At 42.0% G+C, this 19,167-nt stretch overlaps 1 protein-coding gene across 2 annotated transcripts in view; it reads left to right on the forward strand.

Annotated features, from left to right (window-relative positions):
- Positions 1-19,167, forward strand: part of plxnb3 (plexin B3) — a 98,704-nt gene that overhangs the window by 73,024 nt on the left and 6,513 nt on the right. For both annotated transcript variants that reach the window (XM_080445278.1, XM_080445279.1), the window contains exons 8-38: positions 624-783; positions 1,216-1,324; positions 1,435-1,543; positions 2,963-3,085; positions 3,519-3,629; positions 3,832-3,922; positions 4,044-4,213; positions 5,176-5,327; positions 5,695-5,800; positions 6,097-6,233; positions 7,270-7,446; positions 7,998-8,160; positions 8,276-8,407; positions 8,760-8,864; positions 9,337-9,498; positions 10,291-10,442; positions 10,578-10,678; positions 11,364-11,581; positions 11,928-12,106; positions 12,402-12,468; positions 12,671-12,817; positions 13,228-13,308; positions 13,438-13,516; positions 13,684-13,787; positions 14,554-14,635; positions 14,999-15,165; positions 17,050-17,210; positions 17,999-18,146; positions 18,259-18,323; positions 18,713-18,788; positions 18,999-19,073. In XM_080445278.1, the coding sequence (XP_080301404.1) occupies positions 624-783; positions 1,216-1,324; positions 1,435-1,543; positions 2,963-3,085; positions 3,519-3,629; positions 3,832-3,922; positions 4,044-4,213; positions 5,176-5,327; positions 5,695-5,800; positions 6,097-6,233; positions 7,270-7,446; positions 7,998-8,160; positions 8,276-8,407; positions 8,760-8,864; positions 9,337-9,498; positions 10,291-10,442; positions 10,578-10,678; positions 11,364-11,581; positions 11,928-12,106; positions 12,402-12,468; positions 12,671-12,817; positions 13,228-13,308; positions 13,438-13,516; positions 13,684-13,787; positions 14,554-14,635; positions 14,999-15,165; positions 17,050-17,210; positions 17,999-18,146; positions 18,259-18,323; positions 18,713-18,788; positions 18,999-19,073 (3,909 nt within the window). The remainder of the gene's footprint in view (positions 1-623; positions 784-1,215; positions 1,325-1,434; positions 1,544-2,962; positions 3,086-3,518; positions 3,630-3,831; positions 3,923-4,043; positions 4,214-5,175; positions 5,328-5,694; positions 5,801-6,096; positions 6,234-7,269; positions 7,447-7,997; positions 8,161-8,275; positions 8,408-8,759; positions 8,865-9,336; positions 9,499-10,290; positions 10,443-10,577; positions 10,679-11,363; positions 11,582-11,927; positions 12,107-12,401; positions 12,469-12,670; positions 12,818-13,227; positions 13,309-13,437; positions 13,517-13,683; positions 13,788-14,553; positions 14,636-14,998; positions 15,166-17,049; positions 17,211-17,998; positions 18,147-18,258; positions 18,324-18,712; positions 18,789-18,998; positions 19,074-19,167) is intronic.

Raw genomic sequence — 19,167 nt, forward strand, 5'->3', positions numbered from 1 at the left:
GGATGGTGGCTGGCGATTCCAAGTGTATCGGAGAATGCATGTGGCAGTCTACACACTCTACCCTGGCCAACAGTGGGGATTGGCAGCGACAGGGACTGCAGTACAATGAGAACACATTGGCAAGAAAATGAAAATAAGACGTTTTTTTTACTGAGCTACAGTTCATTCAAATTCATGCAGGAGTGTTGCTGTGTTTTTGGCTGTACCAAAACAACCCATGGTTTGCCCTAAAACTGACCACTTGTCGTTATTGGCTTGTGCTGTGGTCTCACTACAATTGGTGACCAATCCATGATTTGTCCTTGTTCTTTTGTTGCCTCATTATGCATTATACGGATCATTTCTGTTGTTTATCCAGATGCCTGATGAAAGTCAGATGACCAAAAATAAATATTAACATATCAAATATTTAAAAGATTTAATGAAGTCTTTCCCCTGAGCCAAGTGTTTTTATTGATTGGGAAAGATATAATAGGCCGGCTTGGATTTGCCTGATCCAGTCCCACATCCTTACTGTGTGTGTGTGTGTGTGTGTGTGTGTGTGTGTGTGTGTGTGTGTGTGTGTGTGTGTGTGTGTGTGTGTGTGTGTGCACGCGCACACACATATGTGTGTCTCCTTCTAGGTAACCATGACCGTGGGTCAGCTACCCTCCCTCTCAGAGGCAGAGTCTCTGTCCTGTGCCTTTGGGACCCTCCCCCCTCAGCCTGCTGTTGTCAAGGGAACAAGCATCATCTGTCAATCACCTTCACCACAGCTCCTCCCACCCAAACCAAGAGGAAGTGGTGAGGACTCCAAAAGAAAATATAAATAATAATAATAGCAAATGTAGACTCAAATAATGATTATGGGTTCATTTTTTAACTTGAAAATGTTGATGTTTTGTTTCAAAATCACATAATATGAGCTGACACAGTTGTGACCCAATCTAATAACACTGGTTTTGATTATGTCTTGAATCGTTTGTTAAAAAAATAATAATAATGATAATAAAAAGAATTTGTTTGGACAAACAAACCGTTACTTGCAAACAAGAAGAGGCTTTTTATTCAAACTGATTTTCAAAATGAAATCCTCTAATAGAATAAGGTGATGCTGTTCAGCCACCCCTGGTAGATCTGGTGTATATAAAAATCAACAGTCTTAATGGTTACTATGCACACAATAGTACTTTATACACAACATAACTAAATTAAACTTTTACTTCCTTGTTCCAGATCACATGACCCTGCCCGTGTCGCTGATGTTTGGTCATGTGACCATCTCTCACATCAACATGACTTTCTACGACTGTGGAGCTATAGGACGACTTAACAGCACTTCACCGTAATGCTCACACATGTATACAAATACATACCAAAAATATATAGCAGTTGGCATATTATATATATATTCTGTAATTTATTACAATAACCCTCTTATCTCCTCTTCTCCAGTTGTATGGCGTGTGTCACCAGCATATGGTTGTGTAACTGGTGTCCTCTTGACCAGCTTTGTACCCACAGCCACAGCTGTCCCAACACACACATTATACACAACCAGAGGGTAGGCTTGTCTGTCTGTCTGTCTGTCTGTCTGTCTGTCTGTCTGTCTGTCTGTCTGTCTGTCTGTCTGTCTGTCTGTCTGCAGTGGTGGAAAAAGTACTACATTTTTTTTACTTAAGTAAAAGTATCAATCTCTAGGTCGTCCTCAGACGAGCCCTCCATTGTCGCTTCCAGTCATCCCGGTTCTCCATACATCTGGCCAGCTCGTTGGTGCTTTGCTCAATACTGCAATGTAGAAATACTCTGTTACAAGTAAAAGTCTGGTAATCAAAATCTACTTGAGTAAAAGTTAAAAAAGTTTTGGCATCAAATTATACTTAAAGTACCAAAAAAAAAAGTACTCATCATGCAGAATATCCCGTTTCACAAGGGATCATAATAAAAATGTATTGAATATTTTGAATATAGCAGATCTACAAGCTCACAACGTGTCGGCGCGTTGTGAGCTTGTAGATCGGCAATTTTCAAATAGCCAAAGTTTAAATAGGGCTGAAGTGGTTTATGTTTGTTTTGTAATAATAATTCAAATCTACAAAGTAACTAGTAACTAAAGTTTTCAAATAATTGTAGTCAAGTACAATATTTGCCTCTTGAGATGTAGTGGAGTAAAAGTCCAGTACTTGAGTAAATGTACTTAGTTACTTTCCACCACTGTCTGTCTGTCTGTCTGTCTGTCTGTCTGTACTGTCTGCCTGTACTGTATGTCTATGTCTTTGCCTAAGAATCTCTGGCCTGTAGTTGAGGTTGGTAAATTGGCACACTCAGACGTCATCTTGCCCAGCGCAGTGTTTTCTCCTAGTTCCATGCAGGTGATAACGAACTCTCAGTGCTGACATTCCCAGGGAGTGTGAGTTGAAACTGTCACCGTCGATGTAGTGCTGCTGATGTGGGTGTTTCAGCAGTATTCCACTGACAAGCTTGACTAATGACAGCCATATCTAACTGGCAAACAAATATTACATCCCCTTTATTTGGAGGACCACATAGAATGGATATGCGCACAAACCGAAAATAAAATGCTGATGTCAAATGCAATATAAAGCCAATAATAGCTTATGATGGCTTGTCATTTCCTTGGGCCCACTTTTGTAGCCCATTGACGCCAGCTGTACCAATACTGCTACTTACTGTAGCATGTGTCAAATTTAAATCCATCAACCCAAGCGAACCCATCACTTGCGTTGTAGATAAACATTAACGTTACCACCCTCAAATTAGAGGCCTCCCAGTCTGTGTATGACTGTCCACACATTCTTATGGAAGACACTGCTTAGCGACGGTATAATTTAGGCTGAAGATCTCTCTTACAGTCTATTTTACTGTCTGTCTGTCTGACTGTTTTTCTGTCTGTCTGTCTGTCTGACTGTCTTTCTGTCAGTCTACAAAGCTTTCTGACCTGTCTGTCTTTCTCTACCTATAGGCTCCTCAGTCTCTTGGACCCGCATCCTGTCCTGTCATTTATTCTCTGGGAGGCTCCTCGTTGGTTCCCATAGGTGTCTCCTCCGCCCTGGTGTTGCTAGGCAGAAATCTGGACATTTTCACTGTGAGCACGTTAGGATTCAATAGTGACACTGTATTAATTGTTAAAATAATAATGGATCATATTCTGTAGTAATACATATAACATAGTACTTCTACACAAAACAATTGAATTACAATTGAGCAATATCACATACTGTACACACACAACATTCTATACTATAGTGTAATTGTATAGAATGAATGAAGATATTATATTATTATATCGTAAGTTAACAATCGTAACTATGTCATTCACTTTTTAGCCCTCACGGTTTTTATTTTTTCTAACCTCAGCTCTTGCTTTTCTGTGTGTGTGTGTGTGTGTGTGTGTGTGTGTGTGTGTGTGTGTGTGTGTGTGTGTGTGTGCGTGTGTGTGTGTGTGTGTGTGTGTGTGTGTGTGTGTGTGTGTGTGTGTGTGTGTGTGTGTGTGTGTGTGCTCGCACGCGCGTGTGTAGGATCCAGCAGACTATGTGTGTGTAGTTGAAGTGGAGGGAACTCAGTTCAATCTGACAGCTGGCGTAAAGCAAACACATGACACACACACCTTCACCTGCTCTCCTCATCAGGTAACACACACACACACACACACATACATCCTCACCAGGTAACACACACAATCTAAGATATAACTTGAGATTACACAAGGTTAGGGTACAATAATGTATGTATATGACTTTTTAAAACATGTTTGTCTCTCTTTGTATTTCTGTGTGTGTGTGTGTGTGTGTGTGTGTGTGTGTGTGTGTGTGTGTGTGTGTGTGTGTGTAGTTTGAGTTTCCAGTCACACAGCTTCAGTATTCTGCTGCCGTGTTTGTAAGGAGGGGAAATCTACGTATCGACACATCACCCAGTCTGAGACGTAAGAACCACCTCATACTGAATATTATAATCTCACATCATAATGTAATGTAATACTTCTCAATAACAATAATACTACTACTAAGAATAATGGTAGTAACAGTCATTATTATCATTTCTAGTCCATCTGTATGACTGCTCAGCCGGCCAATCGGATTGCTCGCAGTGCAGGGCGGTGCCTGAGGAATACGGGTGTGTCTGGTGTTCAGGAAGCCCTGCCCCTGGCTGTGTTTACAACCAATCATGTTCTAGTGCCGTGGCAGATACATGCCCACCTCCACACATCACACAGGTAAACCAATGGAAACCAATCAAAACACATCACAGTCAGACCTGTACTACAAAGCAGGATTTGGGGGTACTGATTGAGTTATCTACATTGGTTCACATCTTATTGAGGTACATCGCTGTGGTAACTTATGCGGCACACCTAACCTGATTCGGAGCAGGTTATGTTCGAGATTATAGATCATTGCATATAAAAACGCCTCCTGACCAGTGGTGGAAAAAGTACTAAATTTTTTTACGTAAGTAAAAGTATCAATACTGCAATGTAGAAATACCCTGTTACAAGTGAAAGTCCGGAAGTCAAAATGTACAAAAGTATTGGTATCAAATTGTCAATTGTTGTCTTGGAAAATGGTATCACCATTCCTAAAAGATCCTGTGGAGCTTTGTACACAGATCGTGAGAAGGTCTCTTAGTAGTCAAAGAGTGTTCAGAGACCGGCAAAATCCATTGACTTTCCTTATACATTTTTTTATATGAGAGGTACAGCATAGATTCTTGTTGGAGGAGGGAGTTATCTGTGTCAACGTCTTCTTGAGCCTGAGTTGTTGGCTGCAAGCAATATCAAAGCCATTGCATTGTGCTGTCGCATATCCATATCATCCTACAACAAAGACTGATTGAAGCCTGTGTACTTGTTGTACTTATGAGATGAAAGTAAGCCTACATATTGCTTTGAATTATGTTTGATTATTTATTTTTCTGCCGTGGCTCTGCAGGACTCTAACCATCTAGAAGAAGTCCTGTCTATCTGACAAACAGCTGTATTTATCTTTATATAGGTGTGCGTGTGCGCGCACATGTGTGTGTGTGTGTGTGTGTGTGTGTGTTTGTTTGTGTTTGTTTGCCTGTCTTTCTGCGTGTCCACCTCTGTGCTAAAGACATCTTAAAACACCATTGCAATAGTTAAGGCATGAAGAAATAAATGCTACTTGTGTGTATCTGTCTGCCTGCCTCTCTGTGTAGGTCCTTCCTGTGTCAGGTCCGTTAGAAGGGGGTATATTAGTAACCATCCAGGGTTCTAATCTGGGAATGACACACCAGGATGTAGTGAACGGAGTTTCAGTAGCGGGGGTCACCTGTCGACCTCTAGCTGAACATTACAGGATCTCTACCAGGTACACACACACACACACACACACACACACACACACACACACACACACACACACACACACACACACACACACACACACACACACACACACACCATGAATATGATGCAAATATTGACATTGAGACAGCAGAATTCCCTTTAAAACTACACTGAACTCATTCAGGTGTGGAGTTACGTTCTCTGGCAGACAGAGGAGACTTTCTAACATGCTAATATTATTTTATTCTCCTTTAATTACACATCGGAGCACTCGGGTGCTCGGAGAAAGTAATTTATTTCAGCAGAGCGGTTGGTGTATCTTTCCACAGGCCTTGTGATGGTATCAGTTGAGGCTCTCTTAATGTTATGACTTGTTAATGTACCTGCAGGGTCGTGTGTGAGCTTCAGCCCACTGGTGAGCCGAGGGAGGGGCCAGTGTTGGTTACCGTGGGAACGTCCTTACCTGGGCAGTCCTCCCAGATATTCACCTATCAGGTGACACGCATGCACACACACGCACACGCACACGCACACGCACACACACACACACACACACACGCACACACACACACACACACACACACGCACATGCACACGCACACGCGCACACACACACACAGAATATGTAGTTGGTATGTTTAACATGAAGAACATTTATCTGACTCACAATGAAGTTCACTAACTTATCTGACATGGTGTGTGTGTGTGTGTGTGTGTGTGTGTGTGTGTGTGTGTGTGTGTGTGTGTGTGTGTGTGTGTGTGTGTGTGTGTACTCACGTGTACATGTGTAGAATCCCCAGCTGTTGTCCATGGTTCCTGACAGAGGACCGGTTTCAGGCGGAACCAGGATGACCATATACGGTCGACAGCTGCTTACTGGGCAGACCAGTGACCTCACAGCTTATGTAGGAACACTGCCTTGTTTAATGTAAGTACCCTAACCATGACCCCTGACCTCTAACCTATTCTACCTTATCCTAACCTAGTGATTCTGCACCTTTTTAAGTTCAATTGATATGCATTAGGCCACAGACCCCCATTTGATATGGTCAGACATATTTATGCCAGAAGGATATGATGCTGTTATGTGTGTGTGTGTGACTATAGTACTGTAGCACAGCAGTTCTCAAAGTGTGCTCCGGGGACCCCCAAGGGATACTTGGGGGGTTCCAGGGGATCCACTGTAAAATGTGTTAATATACAGTAGCATCATAAGTTTAACCATTCATAACATGTCACAATGTGACGAGTTGTGAGCTTTTTGTTTTAGAGGCAACCATGCAGTTAGTTTAAACCACTTGGTCATAAATTCTTCCAGGCTTCTACTGTATTTTATTCTACTACGCTGTCTCCCTCTAGTGGTGAGGGATACGATACCAATGGACACCACATTTCAAATAGATAGAGGCATACAGTATAATGCATAATACTCCTTTTACTCCTCTTATCCTTCGACACAGCTTCTTCTACTCCCTCTCCTTCTACTCCTTTTCTTCCCTCATGTCTCTATTCTGGTTCTCTCACTGTCCACTGTCTCTGATCCTTAAAGGAGTAGCTCACCCAAATAATTACTTTTCTATCAATTACACACCACATGAAATTCATTTTTCGCATTCCTAAGCCAATAATTTGTATGACCGGTGGAGTCTCCGGTAGGAGTCTCAAAGAGTCTCCTACTGAGTCTCCTATTGACTGATGACCCGGTCATTGGCTTAGGAATGCGACAAAAAAAAAAAAAGAATCCATGAATTTAAGGCTTCATAGAGTGTAAATTATAGAAAATAAGTATTTTTTTGGGTGAACTACCCCTTCGGTTGATTGTAATGTTGCTGATCTACAATCTGATCCTTGAACTCCTTAATGCTGGTTGATTGTAATGTCGCTTATCTTCGATCTCAGACTTGGATTATGTTATTCTATGTTGTTATTTCTTGCTATAATGTAAGTGTTCTTTCTCCCGCTAGTGTCGAGGAGGTCACCGACACCCAGTTAGTGTGTTGTACTGGTCCCAGTAATGACACCGTCCAGCTACGTGTCAGGGTCCAGTTTGGGAAGGCCACACGGAGGGTGCCCAATGCCCTTTACCGCTACTTTGAAGACCCTGTCATCACTGAGGCCACACCCTCTGAGAGCTTCTATGAGTAAGATGCTCTTTTTTTACTTTTACACTACCTACATTCATGTTCTTATATACCTAGTCTATAAACCATCTTAGTCATTGTAAACCTATATGTTCTTTTACACTATATCTAGTATATAAACCGTCTTAATCATTGTGAACCATTATGTTCTTATATACCAAGCATATAAGAACCAACCATATTCTTAAGTTTATAAAGCATCTTAGTCAACATAAATATATAAACGTATTAGTCATTATAAGCCTATAGTGTATGTGTTTATATACGTATATAAACCATCTTAGACATTATGAACCTATATGTTCCTATATATTACATACTGTATATAAATCATCTTTGGTCAAAGGGAGCACTGTTGAAACACGCCCCCTTTCTTCAACACCTGTTGTTGTCATTTCCTGCAATCTCGAGACTTCAGTCTCAACCAACCACGTTGATGCATAAGTAAAACTTAGCAAATCAACACAGGCCTTATCTTGAGACCCAGAACTCATTGGGAAGTGTTACAGTAGGTCAATGTGACTTTGTGTCTCTCTGCTGTTATGTTTCAGAGGGGGGCGGTTCATTAGGGTGAGTGGCAGGAACCTGGACGTTGTGCAGCAGCCTTTCATAATGGTGTGGGTGGAGCCTATTGGAGTCCAGAGGGTGAAACGGGGAAAACGATTGGCTCTCTTGACCGCCAAACAACTTATGTTCAATAGCTCCATGGAAACGGTAAAACAACCAATCAGGATTTATTGTGGATTGTGGATTACTATGCATGAGACATTCATTCAGACAGTAGAATGTTGTTGAATATATAATAGACAGCATGTCTATTGTTTGCTAGGTGTCAGAGCGTTGTAATGTCTCATCACCGTTGGAGATGACCTGTTTGACCCCTAGAGTGACACCTGCTGTAAAGGTCAAGGGGGTGTGGTTTCAGCTCGACAACGTCAGAGTTCACTTTGAGCACATCAAGGTACCTGTCTCTCTTCTCTACCTGCCTCTCTACCTGCCTCTGTCCTTTTGTCTGACTACCTGTCTCTCTGTCTGTCTGTCTCTCTGCCTGCCTCTATCCTTTTGTCTGTCTGTCTGTCTGTCTGTCTGTCTGTCTGTCTGTCTGTCTGTATGTCCTTTTGTCTGACTACCTGTCTCTCTGCCTGTCTGTCTCTCTGGTTGCCTCTGTCCTTTTGTCTACCTGTCTGTCTGTCTCTCTGCCTGCCTCTGTCCTTTTGTCTGACTACCTGTCTCTCTGCCTGTCTGTCTCTCTGCCTGCCTCTGTCCTTTTGTCTGACTACCTACTGTATCTCTCTGCCTGTCTGTCTCTCCAGGGCAGGAGGTTTATTTATTACCCAAATCCAGAGCTGTTCTCTCTGAATAGAGACGATCCAGAAACTCCCTTCAGATTCAAACCAGGAGGAGTGATCGCTGTTGAGGTAAACACACACACACTTACACGCACACGTACACGCACACGCACACACACAGGGCGCAGTGGTTAGCAATGTTGCCTCACAGCAAGAAGGTCCTGGGTTCATGTTCTATCTGAGTTTCGTGGGTTCTCCTATTTCCCTCCCACACAAGACATGCATGCTAGGCACATACTCCTGTCATTGCCTTTGACCAAAGTAGTGGCACTTGGTCCCCGGGCGTTTCACTGTAGTGGTTATGTAGCTATGATGGGCCAAATGCAAAATATACCCAAGTGGTATAAAGCATAACTTAAATGAACATACACACACTCATGCGCACACACAAACACACTGTGATATACACACTTACCTTAAAATATACCCTAACCTTAAAATATACCCTAACCTCTGTGTGTGTGTGTGTGTGTGTGTGTGTGTGTGTGTGTGTGTGTGTGTGTGTGTGTGTGTGCGTGTGCGTGCGATTGCACATCCTCAGGGTACGGAGCTGACCAGAGCGATCAGTAGAGAAGAAGTTGTGGTGCGTCTAGGAGATCAGGCCTGTGAGGTTAAAACCCTGGACAGCACAACCCTGTACTGTGAACCACCAGACGCTCAACCCAGCAGTTTGCAAGAACACCAGGAACTACCCAGCCTTAGAGTCAGTACACATTTCATTGCTTTAATTGAAACCACAAACTAAATCATTCAACATACAGGGATTACTTCTATCATTTTTAAACTGTAAATACTTTGCCATACAACAAATAGCGAAAATAGCCAATCTAAAGCTCACAATGTGTTGCATTGTGTAGTCTCTCAAGCCTGACAGCTATTCTACAATCTTCTAATGCTACCGTACATAGATTCTGTAACTATTCCCCCTAAAAGCGGTGCAAAGGAAGTTGTCACCGTTTGTCATTTCCGTTCACAAAAGTATATTTTAAAATATCTTTAAAATATATATGTTTTTAATTTCCATTTATGCTAAGCAGCGACCTAGTTACTTTTGCTATTTGTCGCACGACAATGTATTTACAGCAGTGCTTCAGTGGTTAACATCCTGGTCTAAACGATGTATATAATATTTATTATACTGTTTATTACTCTGGATATACATATACATTTAGGTTGTTTGTGTCTGTATAGTCTCGCGTGGCCAGACTGTTGCCTCCCACAATTTTCAAATGGTTCCGGTCATACAGTAAAATATAAACTGGATGTGAAGCCTCCTCCCCACTTCCGTTTCGTCTTTACAGTCGCGCATATTTATCCTAATATAAATCAAAATCATCTAAGTATATTTAGCTTGCTGCCTGCTTAGCAGAAATGGAAGTGGATAGTTGTCTGGCTACGCGAGACTAGTGGCTGTAGGACAGAGAGAAACTGAAATTCATTGGCTTGAAACCTTGATATCCAGTTAATTGACATGTGTTGTGAACAATGGGTGCAGGTTTCGATGGGTAATCTGCAGGTTGATTTGGGATTGGTGCAGTACGACACAGACCCCCTTCTCCCTCCTGTCCCATTGGCTGCTCAGGTGGGTCTTGGGGCAGGAGCAGCGTTGGTCATCCTATCAGTGCTCATTATTATCCTGATGTACAGGTAAACACCACACACACACACACACACACACACACACACACACACACACACACACACACACACACACACACACACACACACACACACACACACACACACACACACACACTTCACATGTGTATTTTTGTGTTACAGGAAGAAGAGTAAGCAGGCTCTCAGAGATTATAAAAAGGTTTTGTTGCAACTGGAGACTCTGGAGATCAATGTAGGAGACCAGTGTCGCAAAGAGTTCACTGGTATGCCTGCGCGCACACACGTGCACACACACAATCACACATGCATGCACGCAGGCACACACACGCACGCATGCATGCACACACACTCACATGAGCACAGGCCAAAACTAAAAGACTTGCAATAATATTAAATGTGTGATTTGATCGGAACCGTCAAGACAACTAAAACCTTACACCAAACTATTCAGGAGACGTTAGTATGACACGACTCAAGCAAAATTCTGCGACAGTGAAATCATTAAAAAGTCGTTTGGTGTAAGGCCGGGATTGATGCTATTACTGTATGTCCAACTTATAAAAAGACAATAAATGATAATAACTCTAAATGATATCTTATTTGTATTGGCTCTGCCAAAGAAATATAGTTCTTGAAACAGTTGTTGCTAAGTAGTTGAACTGTCTCTGCAGTGAAGGTACGTACTCTGCTAGCCTGTTACCAGCAGGTGTTGAATGAGTGCAATCAACAGTTAAATCAGTACACTTATAAAGTGGAGTGATGCTGTTATATTGAATATGTGCACTCATCGAATGCACAATCCAATTAACTGTTCCCCCTCTGTGTGTGTGTGTGTGTGTGTGTGTGTGTGTGTGTGTGTGTGTGTGTGTGTGTGTGTGTGTGTGTGTGTGTGTGTGTGTGTGTGTGTGTGTCTGCGTGCGTACGTACGTACGTGCGTGTCTCTATCAGACCTGATGACAGAGATGATGGATTTAAGCAGTGACGTAGGCGGTCCAGGCATTCCTCTGTTAGACTACAAGACGTATGCAGAGCGCGTGTTCTTCCCGGGCCAGCAGGGGGCGCCACTCAGCCAGCACCTGGACATGCCTGAGTCCCGCAGACACACAGTAGAACAAGGACTGGCTCAACTCAGCAACCTGCTCAATAACCGAGTGTTTTTAATAAGGGTGAGGAGGAGATGGCTGTGTGTGTGTGTGTTAACGTAACCCATTTAGACCTGAGGCCGATTCTACAAATGCCTTCTAAATCTTTTACTTTTCTGAAAAACATATGTTATATATAGCTAAAATAAAAAATTACCCAGATGCTTTTCCGGTTTTGTATTCATATTTTAAGAGTTCTGTTAGTCAACGCTATGCACTAAAAACCTATCCCAGGATCAGTGTTTAAAAGCATTTCTCATACTTGCGGATTATACCAGTGTCAGTTTACCTTATGTGGATTATGCGGTCGACACTCACTTTTCCCTCTCCTACTCTCCTCCCTCCCTCTCTCTCTCTCTCTCTATCTCAGTTCATTCATACTTTAGAGGGACAGCAGGGCTTCTCTCAGCGAGACAGAGGATATGTGGCCAGTTTGCTGACGATGGCTCTTCATGACAAACTGGAGTATTTTACTGATGTGATGAAGAGTCTTTTACAGGATCTGGTTCAGCAATATGTAGATAAGAATCCAAAACTCATGCTACGAAGGTAAGGAATATTATTATGATTATGATTACTAGCTGTACAGTATTAGTAGTAGTGGTGTTAGTTGCAGTGGCAATAGTAGCAGTAGTAATATAACTAATAGTGGTAGTTTTTGTAGTAGTTATACATTCTTTCATGAAAATATAAATCACTCAATCCTCACTCACTGTGTGTGTGTGTGTGTGTGTGTGTGTGTGTGTGTGTGTGTGTGTGTGTGTGTGTGTGTGTGTGTGTGTGTGTGTGTGTGTGTGTGTGTGTGTGTGTGTGTGTGTGTGTGTGTGTGTGTGTGTGTGTGTAGGACAGAGACGGTAGTAGAGAAGATGTTAACCAACTGGATGTCCATATGCCTCTACTCCTTCCTCAAGGTAACTGTCTGTCTAATCACCTGTCTGTTTCTTTATGTGTTGATACTTAATGTTCAGAGAGAGTTGTTGACGGTCTGTGTCTCTGTAGGAGGTAGCAGGAGAACCTCTGTACATGTGTGTGTGTTTGTACTAGGTGGAAGGAGAACCTCTTTACATGTGTGTGTGTGTGTGTGCGTGTGTGTGTGTCTTTGTGTCTTTGTAGGAGGTAGCAGGAGAACCTCTCTACATGCTGTATCGTGCCATAAAGTACCAGGTGGATAAAGGACCTGTAGACTCTGTCACTGGAAAAGCCAAACGCACTCTCAATGACAGTCACCTTCTGAGAGAAGACATAGAATACTGTTCTATGGTATGCACACACACCTAAAACATTACGTACATAGCTAAATACACATGCTGTACCTGACACACAACGGACATATGCACACATGCACACCTAAAATGATACATACATACCATAACAAACACATACCATAACAAACACACACCTCACTCACTCACTCACTCACTCACTCACTCACTCACTCACTCACTCACTCACTCACTCACTCACTCACTTCTATACAAACAAAACAAATGCACATACTGTACAGTTACGATACATTTGACAATCCTAACCTTTAACTTGTTTCTCTCTCCTGTGTGTGTGTGTGTGTGTGTGTGTGTGTGTGTGTGTGTGTGTCTGTGTCTGTGTGTGTGTGTGTGTGTGTGTGTGTGTCTGTGTCTGTCTGTGTGTGTGTGTGTGTGTGTGTGTGTCAGACTCTGACAGTGTTGATTAAGAATGGAGTGGAGGTCCAACCGTGTCCTGTTAAAGTTCTAGATACGGACACCATCACACAGGTACCTGTCTGTCTGATTACCTGTGTGTGACTGTACAATATGTCGAGAGACAAGTCGGTGGGGACAAAGTCAGTATTTTTAATGAGCTTCTATCCATTCTGTCTGTCTGTCTGTCTGTCTGTCTGTCAGGTTAAAGATAAGATTCTAGACCAGGTCTACAGAGGAGCCCCATTCTCCCAGAGGCCATCAGCTGACTCCCTGGATCTAGGTACTGTAAGCGCACGCACACGCATATGCACACGCACACGCTCTCTCTCTCTCTCTCTCTAATATCATCTACATTACAATAGCATCCGTAAATAACATTAACTTAACAGTAAGTAGTCAGATTAAATAATATTCAGTATTACATAATGTTTTGTTTTGGTTTGGCAGAGTGGCGCTCAGGTCAGGCAGGTCACCTGACCCTGTCAGATGATGATGTCACGGCTGTTGTCCAGGGGCGCTGGAGAAGAATCAACACTCTGCAGCATTACAAGGTGTGACCTCTAACCTTGACCGTCAAACATCCTAAACCTGACCTCTAAAGCCCAATGCATACTACACCAGAACAGATGATCTTTGTTGGGTTCGGCTGGCTATAAATTACAATATGATGTCACTCAGCGCTTCGGATGGGCGGTCTCCGAGATGTTCTGACTAGCCGAATTAGTTTGAACTAAATTCATTTGGCCACTGTGATTGGTCGGGCCAGGCGTTCAAGGTGGCCGTGATATATTTATTTTTGTTTCCGCATTCAGCTCAGCTTCAAACAGTGATGATTTTGAAGAGACGTTGGCTGTACTAGTCTTACGAGCCAACATCCAGGAGGTACTAAAACCTCTGAAATCTCTCTCTAGTGACTATTCATGAACACACACAACCTATCGCAAGAAATGGCAAAACCTCCATACCTCTGTCTCAAATTCCCCACAGCTCGCCGCGATATCCAGGTATTAAAAACATCGGTTCCAGTGATGGCTGTAGTGTACACTGCTTTAGTCAGTGGCTCGAGCGACCAACAGCGCGAGCTGTGGTGGCCGGGGTCTGGCTTTCAGAACACAGAAGCACCCTGACTCTTTTTAACCCCATAACCCTGACCTCTAATCCTAACCCCTAATTCAAATGTTTTCATGTTCTCTATGATCTCTATGAGTTAGTTTAGAGATGGAAGTACTGTATTCTCAGCAAACATAATGATAGGATAGGAGACATACACTGACTTTAATTGAGACATACTGTACAATGTCTCTTATCTTTTAACAGGTTCCTGATGGCGCGACAGTGGCTTTGATTCCTCGCTCTCAGAGTTCTGTTGGGATCAACCAGGTGTTTCAGACTGGAGAGAGTAAGAAATATATTAACAGTGTACAATATATATACGGTACACACACACACACACACACACACACACACACACACACACACACACACACACACACACACACACACACACACACACACACACACACACACACACACACACACACACAAAGCTCTTACATGAATAATGAATTTACATTACACAGTTTGGTGACAGTTGATGTGTAATTTGACCACCAGGAGAATAAAATAATATTGACGTTGACATTGATGTTAGAGCTATAAGGATCTCATCCTGAGTGGATATGATTCTAGGAGAGGTAACAAGCAGAAGTGGCCTAAATGACAGTGTGTGATGCAGAGATTTGTCCCTACTTGGCTCCCGTAGAGACGCCCATGCTGGAAGGTGAGGAGGAAGAGGGTGTTCGTCTCTGGCACTTGGTGAAGAGCAGTGAGGAGCCAGACATTCCTAAACATCGTAAGAGCAGCATGAGAGAGAGAGAGAGAGCTAAAGCCATCCCTGAAATCTACTTGACTAGACTGCTGTCTATGAAGGTACAGTACACACACGCCTGTCTGTCTGTCTGTCTGTCTGTCTGTCTGTCTGTCTGTCTGTCTGTCTGTCTGTCTGTCTGACTAAAGCATAAATTATTAGTCACATGACTGTGTAAAAAAAAATATATAGAAAAATACAATAGGGCCACCTAAAAAAATCAGTGATGATAATACACGCATAAACAAGAATTTAATATATTGAGATCCAAAATGAAAAGGGCAAACTTAATTGAACAGTGAAAAGCAATTATCTTCCCTTGTTGGTTCCCAGCATATATTAGAGTTTGTCCTTTTTTAATTGTGTCTCAAATTCAGCATATACTGTATTTTATTAAATGTTTGACTATTTCTGTGTATTTCACAGAAATTGCAGTGGAAAGTGTAGCTCTGTGTAGAGTGTAAGCACAGCCTGCCGTCCCTGGGTAGACAGGCCTGTCTATGACGACCAGTCTCCAGAGCCAGGCTTGCCCAATTTGTAACCTCCTCCTTCGCTGTAGCTTCGGGACTCAGTCACATAGCATTACCGTCCGGCATAGGGGGGACCAGGCCAAACGGTCAATTTTTTTTTACCTATTTCTGAACATTGAATCAAAAATGTTCCTACAGATGTATTTAGTAAAGACTTAGTTGTACTTGTAAAATAAATTAAAAAAACGGCTGTGAAACAACCTTTTAAACCAGGGTTTCTGACAGCATTTGCCAATTTTAACACAGAGGTGTTCCTGATCTGCTGCTGATCGGGAACACGCTGTGGGCTAACCTGAGGCAAACTGAAGCCTGAGATATATTTAGTTTTGCAAAGGTGTAATGCAATGGAAATATCGTAGTGACAGGCTCATAATGCGTTGTGAATGTAAATCAGGCATAAGCCTCAGAACGAATTGGCTGCATACACGCGCACGCACACACACACACACACACACACAGAAAAAAGCAAGCAAGCTGGTATACATGACTGTGTGTCATGTCTTGTTTTTAATTAGTATTTGGAGGGGATGTTGGCCTATTTCTGCTTGGCAGGCATTATGTGGCGGTGTTTTTCTTTCCTTGGTGTAATATACTGTACTACATACAGTACAGTGTCTCGATTGTATGTTTGACCCAAATAAAAAAAATAGATCAGTGGACCCCAGACTTCACTGCGATATAGAGCAATGGATTCTGTGACTGATAGGAAATGTTTATCCAGTTTGTAATTGGAATGTTTCTATTGCACTGTTTTTACTTATACTTATATTTAACTGTATAATTGTGTGCGTTCTAATGTAACTGTCTCTAAATTGAACTGATATTTGTGCTTGTGGTGCCTATATCTTTTATAATCCTTTTTTCTTCTTCTTTTAGTCTCTCGAGAAAGACTCTTGGCTCACACAATTTTGAAATGCTGCAACAGTATGTCCTATCAAGCTTGCTGCTTAGCATAAATGTAATTCTATACCTGGGTACTGTCGGGTATTTTCAGTTAGTGGTACCATAAAGACTTCTGTCTCAAGGATATAAATGAGGAGACATTACAGGTGGAAGGCGTGATTAATAATTTTTTGCACCGCCCAAAATATGTCAGTTTCCCCCATCTCCTGACATCACTATATCACATTATTCATGTTGCTCCCATAGATGGCGGCAGATCTGTTTCCACAGCAGAAAATATTGTTGGCGTGACGTGACCTCCAACTTGCTGAATCTGTCATTTAAATGGCAATGTGTCAAGGTGCAAGCACACCTAGCTCTTAAAGGGAATGGGAGAAGACACTGATTGGTCTAAATTAAGTTATGCCCAAAACACACCCATGACTAATTCAGAGAATAAACACAACCCCTTTGCGCCTCGTAGGGTAATAGGGTCCTCTGTCTCACTCTATATCTGTGTGTCTCTCTCTCCAGGGAACTCTCCAGAAGTTTGTAGATGATGTTTTCGTAGCGATCCTCAACACCAAACGTCCTCCACCAATTGCTGTTCGGTATTTCTTTGACTTTCTGGATGACATGGCAGAAAAACACGGCATAGATGACCCGGAAACTGTTCACATATGGAAAACCAACAGGTACAGTATACCAAAAAGAAGCTATCCATATAGAAAACTGGGTAGACCACCAGGAAATATACATTAGGGATGGGCGGTGGGGCATTTATTGGTAAATGTGTACACTGGGAATGTTAATGGTTATTTGCAGTTATCCGTAGCATGACATATCTATAAAAAAATGTGGCCGTGCACATGATTCCTATTATCATAAGAATCGTGTACCATTAACTCCTTCCGACTCTTTACAGAGTAGGATGGCTTGAAATATCCATATAGCACTGGTTGTAGAAACAATTGATTCAGGGTTACTATGCCATCTTGGTTGTTGAAATCAATGTTTCCGTGTTTTAAGCAGATCAGGGTTATAGTTTTTTGGGGGGGGCTGAAATTTCAGGCTGCCAAAACAAAGAAAAGTCTGATATTTAGGACGATTTAGGACATAAAACATCATTCATAATGTAATTCATTGAGATGTCATTGTCTTGCATTGTTGCTTTTAGATGGCCTGTCCCCAATGAGTGTGTTGCACTGTTAGAGCAGCACAGTACGGTGCAGGGAACAATTATATAGTTAAATTGTCAATATGCTTTATTGGCATGAAAGTCACATGAACCATACATGAAACACTGACTCTCTCTCTCTCTCTCTCTCTTTCTGTGTGTGTGTGTGTGTGTGTGTGTGTGTGTGTGTGTGTGTGTGTGTGTGTGTGTGTGTGTGTGTGTGTGTGTGTGTGTGTGTGTGTGTGTGTGTGTGTGTGTGTGTGTGTGTGTGTGTGTGTGTGTGTGTGTGTGTGTGTGTGTCTCCAGTCTCCCTCTGAGGTTTTGGGTGAACATTTTGAAGAATCCTCAGTTTGTGTTTGATGTCCAGGTGACAGACAGCATGGATGCCTGTCTGTCTGTCATCGCTCAGACCTTCATAGACTCCTGTACCACCTCAGAACACAAAGTAGGACGGGTATGTACCCGTCCGTCTGTTTATCTATGGCTCAGTGTTTTATTAGCTATGTGTTCTTTCTTTTGCATGTATCTGTCTGTTATAATAATAATATTTAATGCTTTGTTTGTAGGACTCCCCGGTTAACAAGCTGCTGTATGCCAGGGAGATCCCTAGATATAAACAACTAGTGGAGAGGTCAGTACACTACACAACACTGATGTAGTACTTTTCAGTTACTTCAGCCATATTAAGTGTGTATTACTACTAATGTACAGTATACATGTAGTGATAATGACCCTGTGTATTACTGATGTAGGACTGATGTTGTATTGATGTAATACTGTTTATTTGAGGTACTACAGTGATATTGACCCTCTGAAGTATTGTTGTAGCATTAATATTGTATCTGTAGTACTGAGATGTACTGTAATACTGTGTATTACTGATGTAGGACTGATGTTGTATTGATGTAATACTGTTTATTTGAGGTACTACAGTGATATTGACCCTCTGAAGTATTGTTGTAGCATTAATATTGTATCTGTAGTACTGAGATGTACTGTAATACTGTGTATCTGTTTCAGGTACTACAATGACATCCACAAGGCAGCCTCAGGTTGTTATCAGGAGATGAACTCTACACTTACTGAACTGTCAGGGGTAAGTAACGTACACACACACACCCAAATCACAATGTGTTCATTCTGGTCTAATAACGCATATTATACTGTAGAGTGAATATGTTTTCATTTGATAGTTTACAGTGATTTTGTATTGACAGATGTCCCATTCAAAAGAGATAATCATACATTTTTATATAATACCTGCTTCTCTTTCTGGCTACCTGTTTGTTTGTCTGTCTGTGTGTAGAGTTTTGCATCAGAGATGAACAGTGTTGTTGCGCTGCATGAACTCTACAAATACATCAACAAATACTATGACCAGGTAAAACACACACACACACACACACACACACACACACACACACACACACACACACACACACACACACACACACACACACACACACACACACACA

This window comes from Gymnoscopelus braueri, assembly GCF_963280865.1.
Source record: "Gymnoscopelus braueri genome assembly, chromosome: 12".
Taxonomy (NCBI): Eukaryota; Metazoa; Chordata; class Actinopteri; order Myctophiformes; family Myctophidae; genus Gymnoscopelus; species Gymnoscopelus braueri.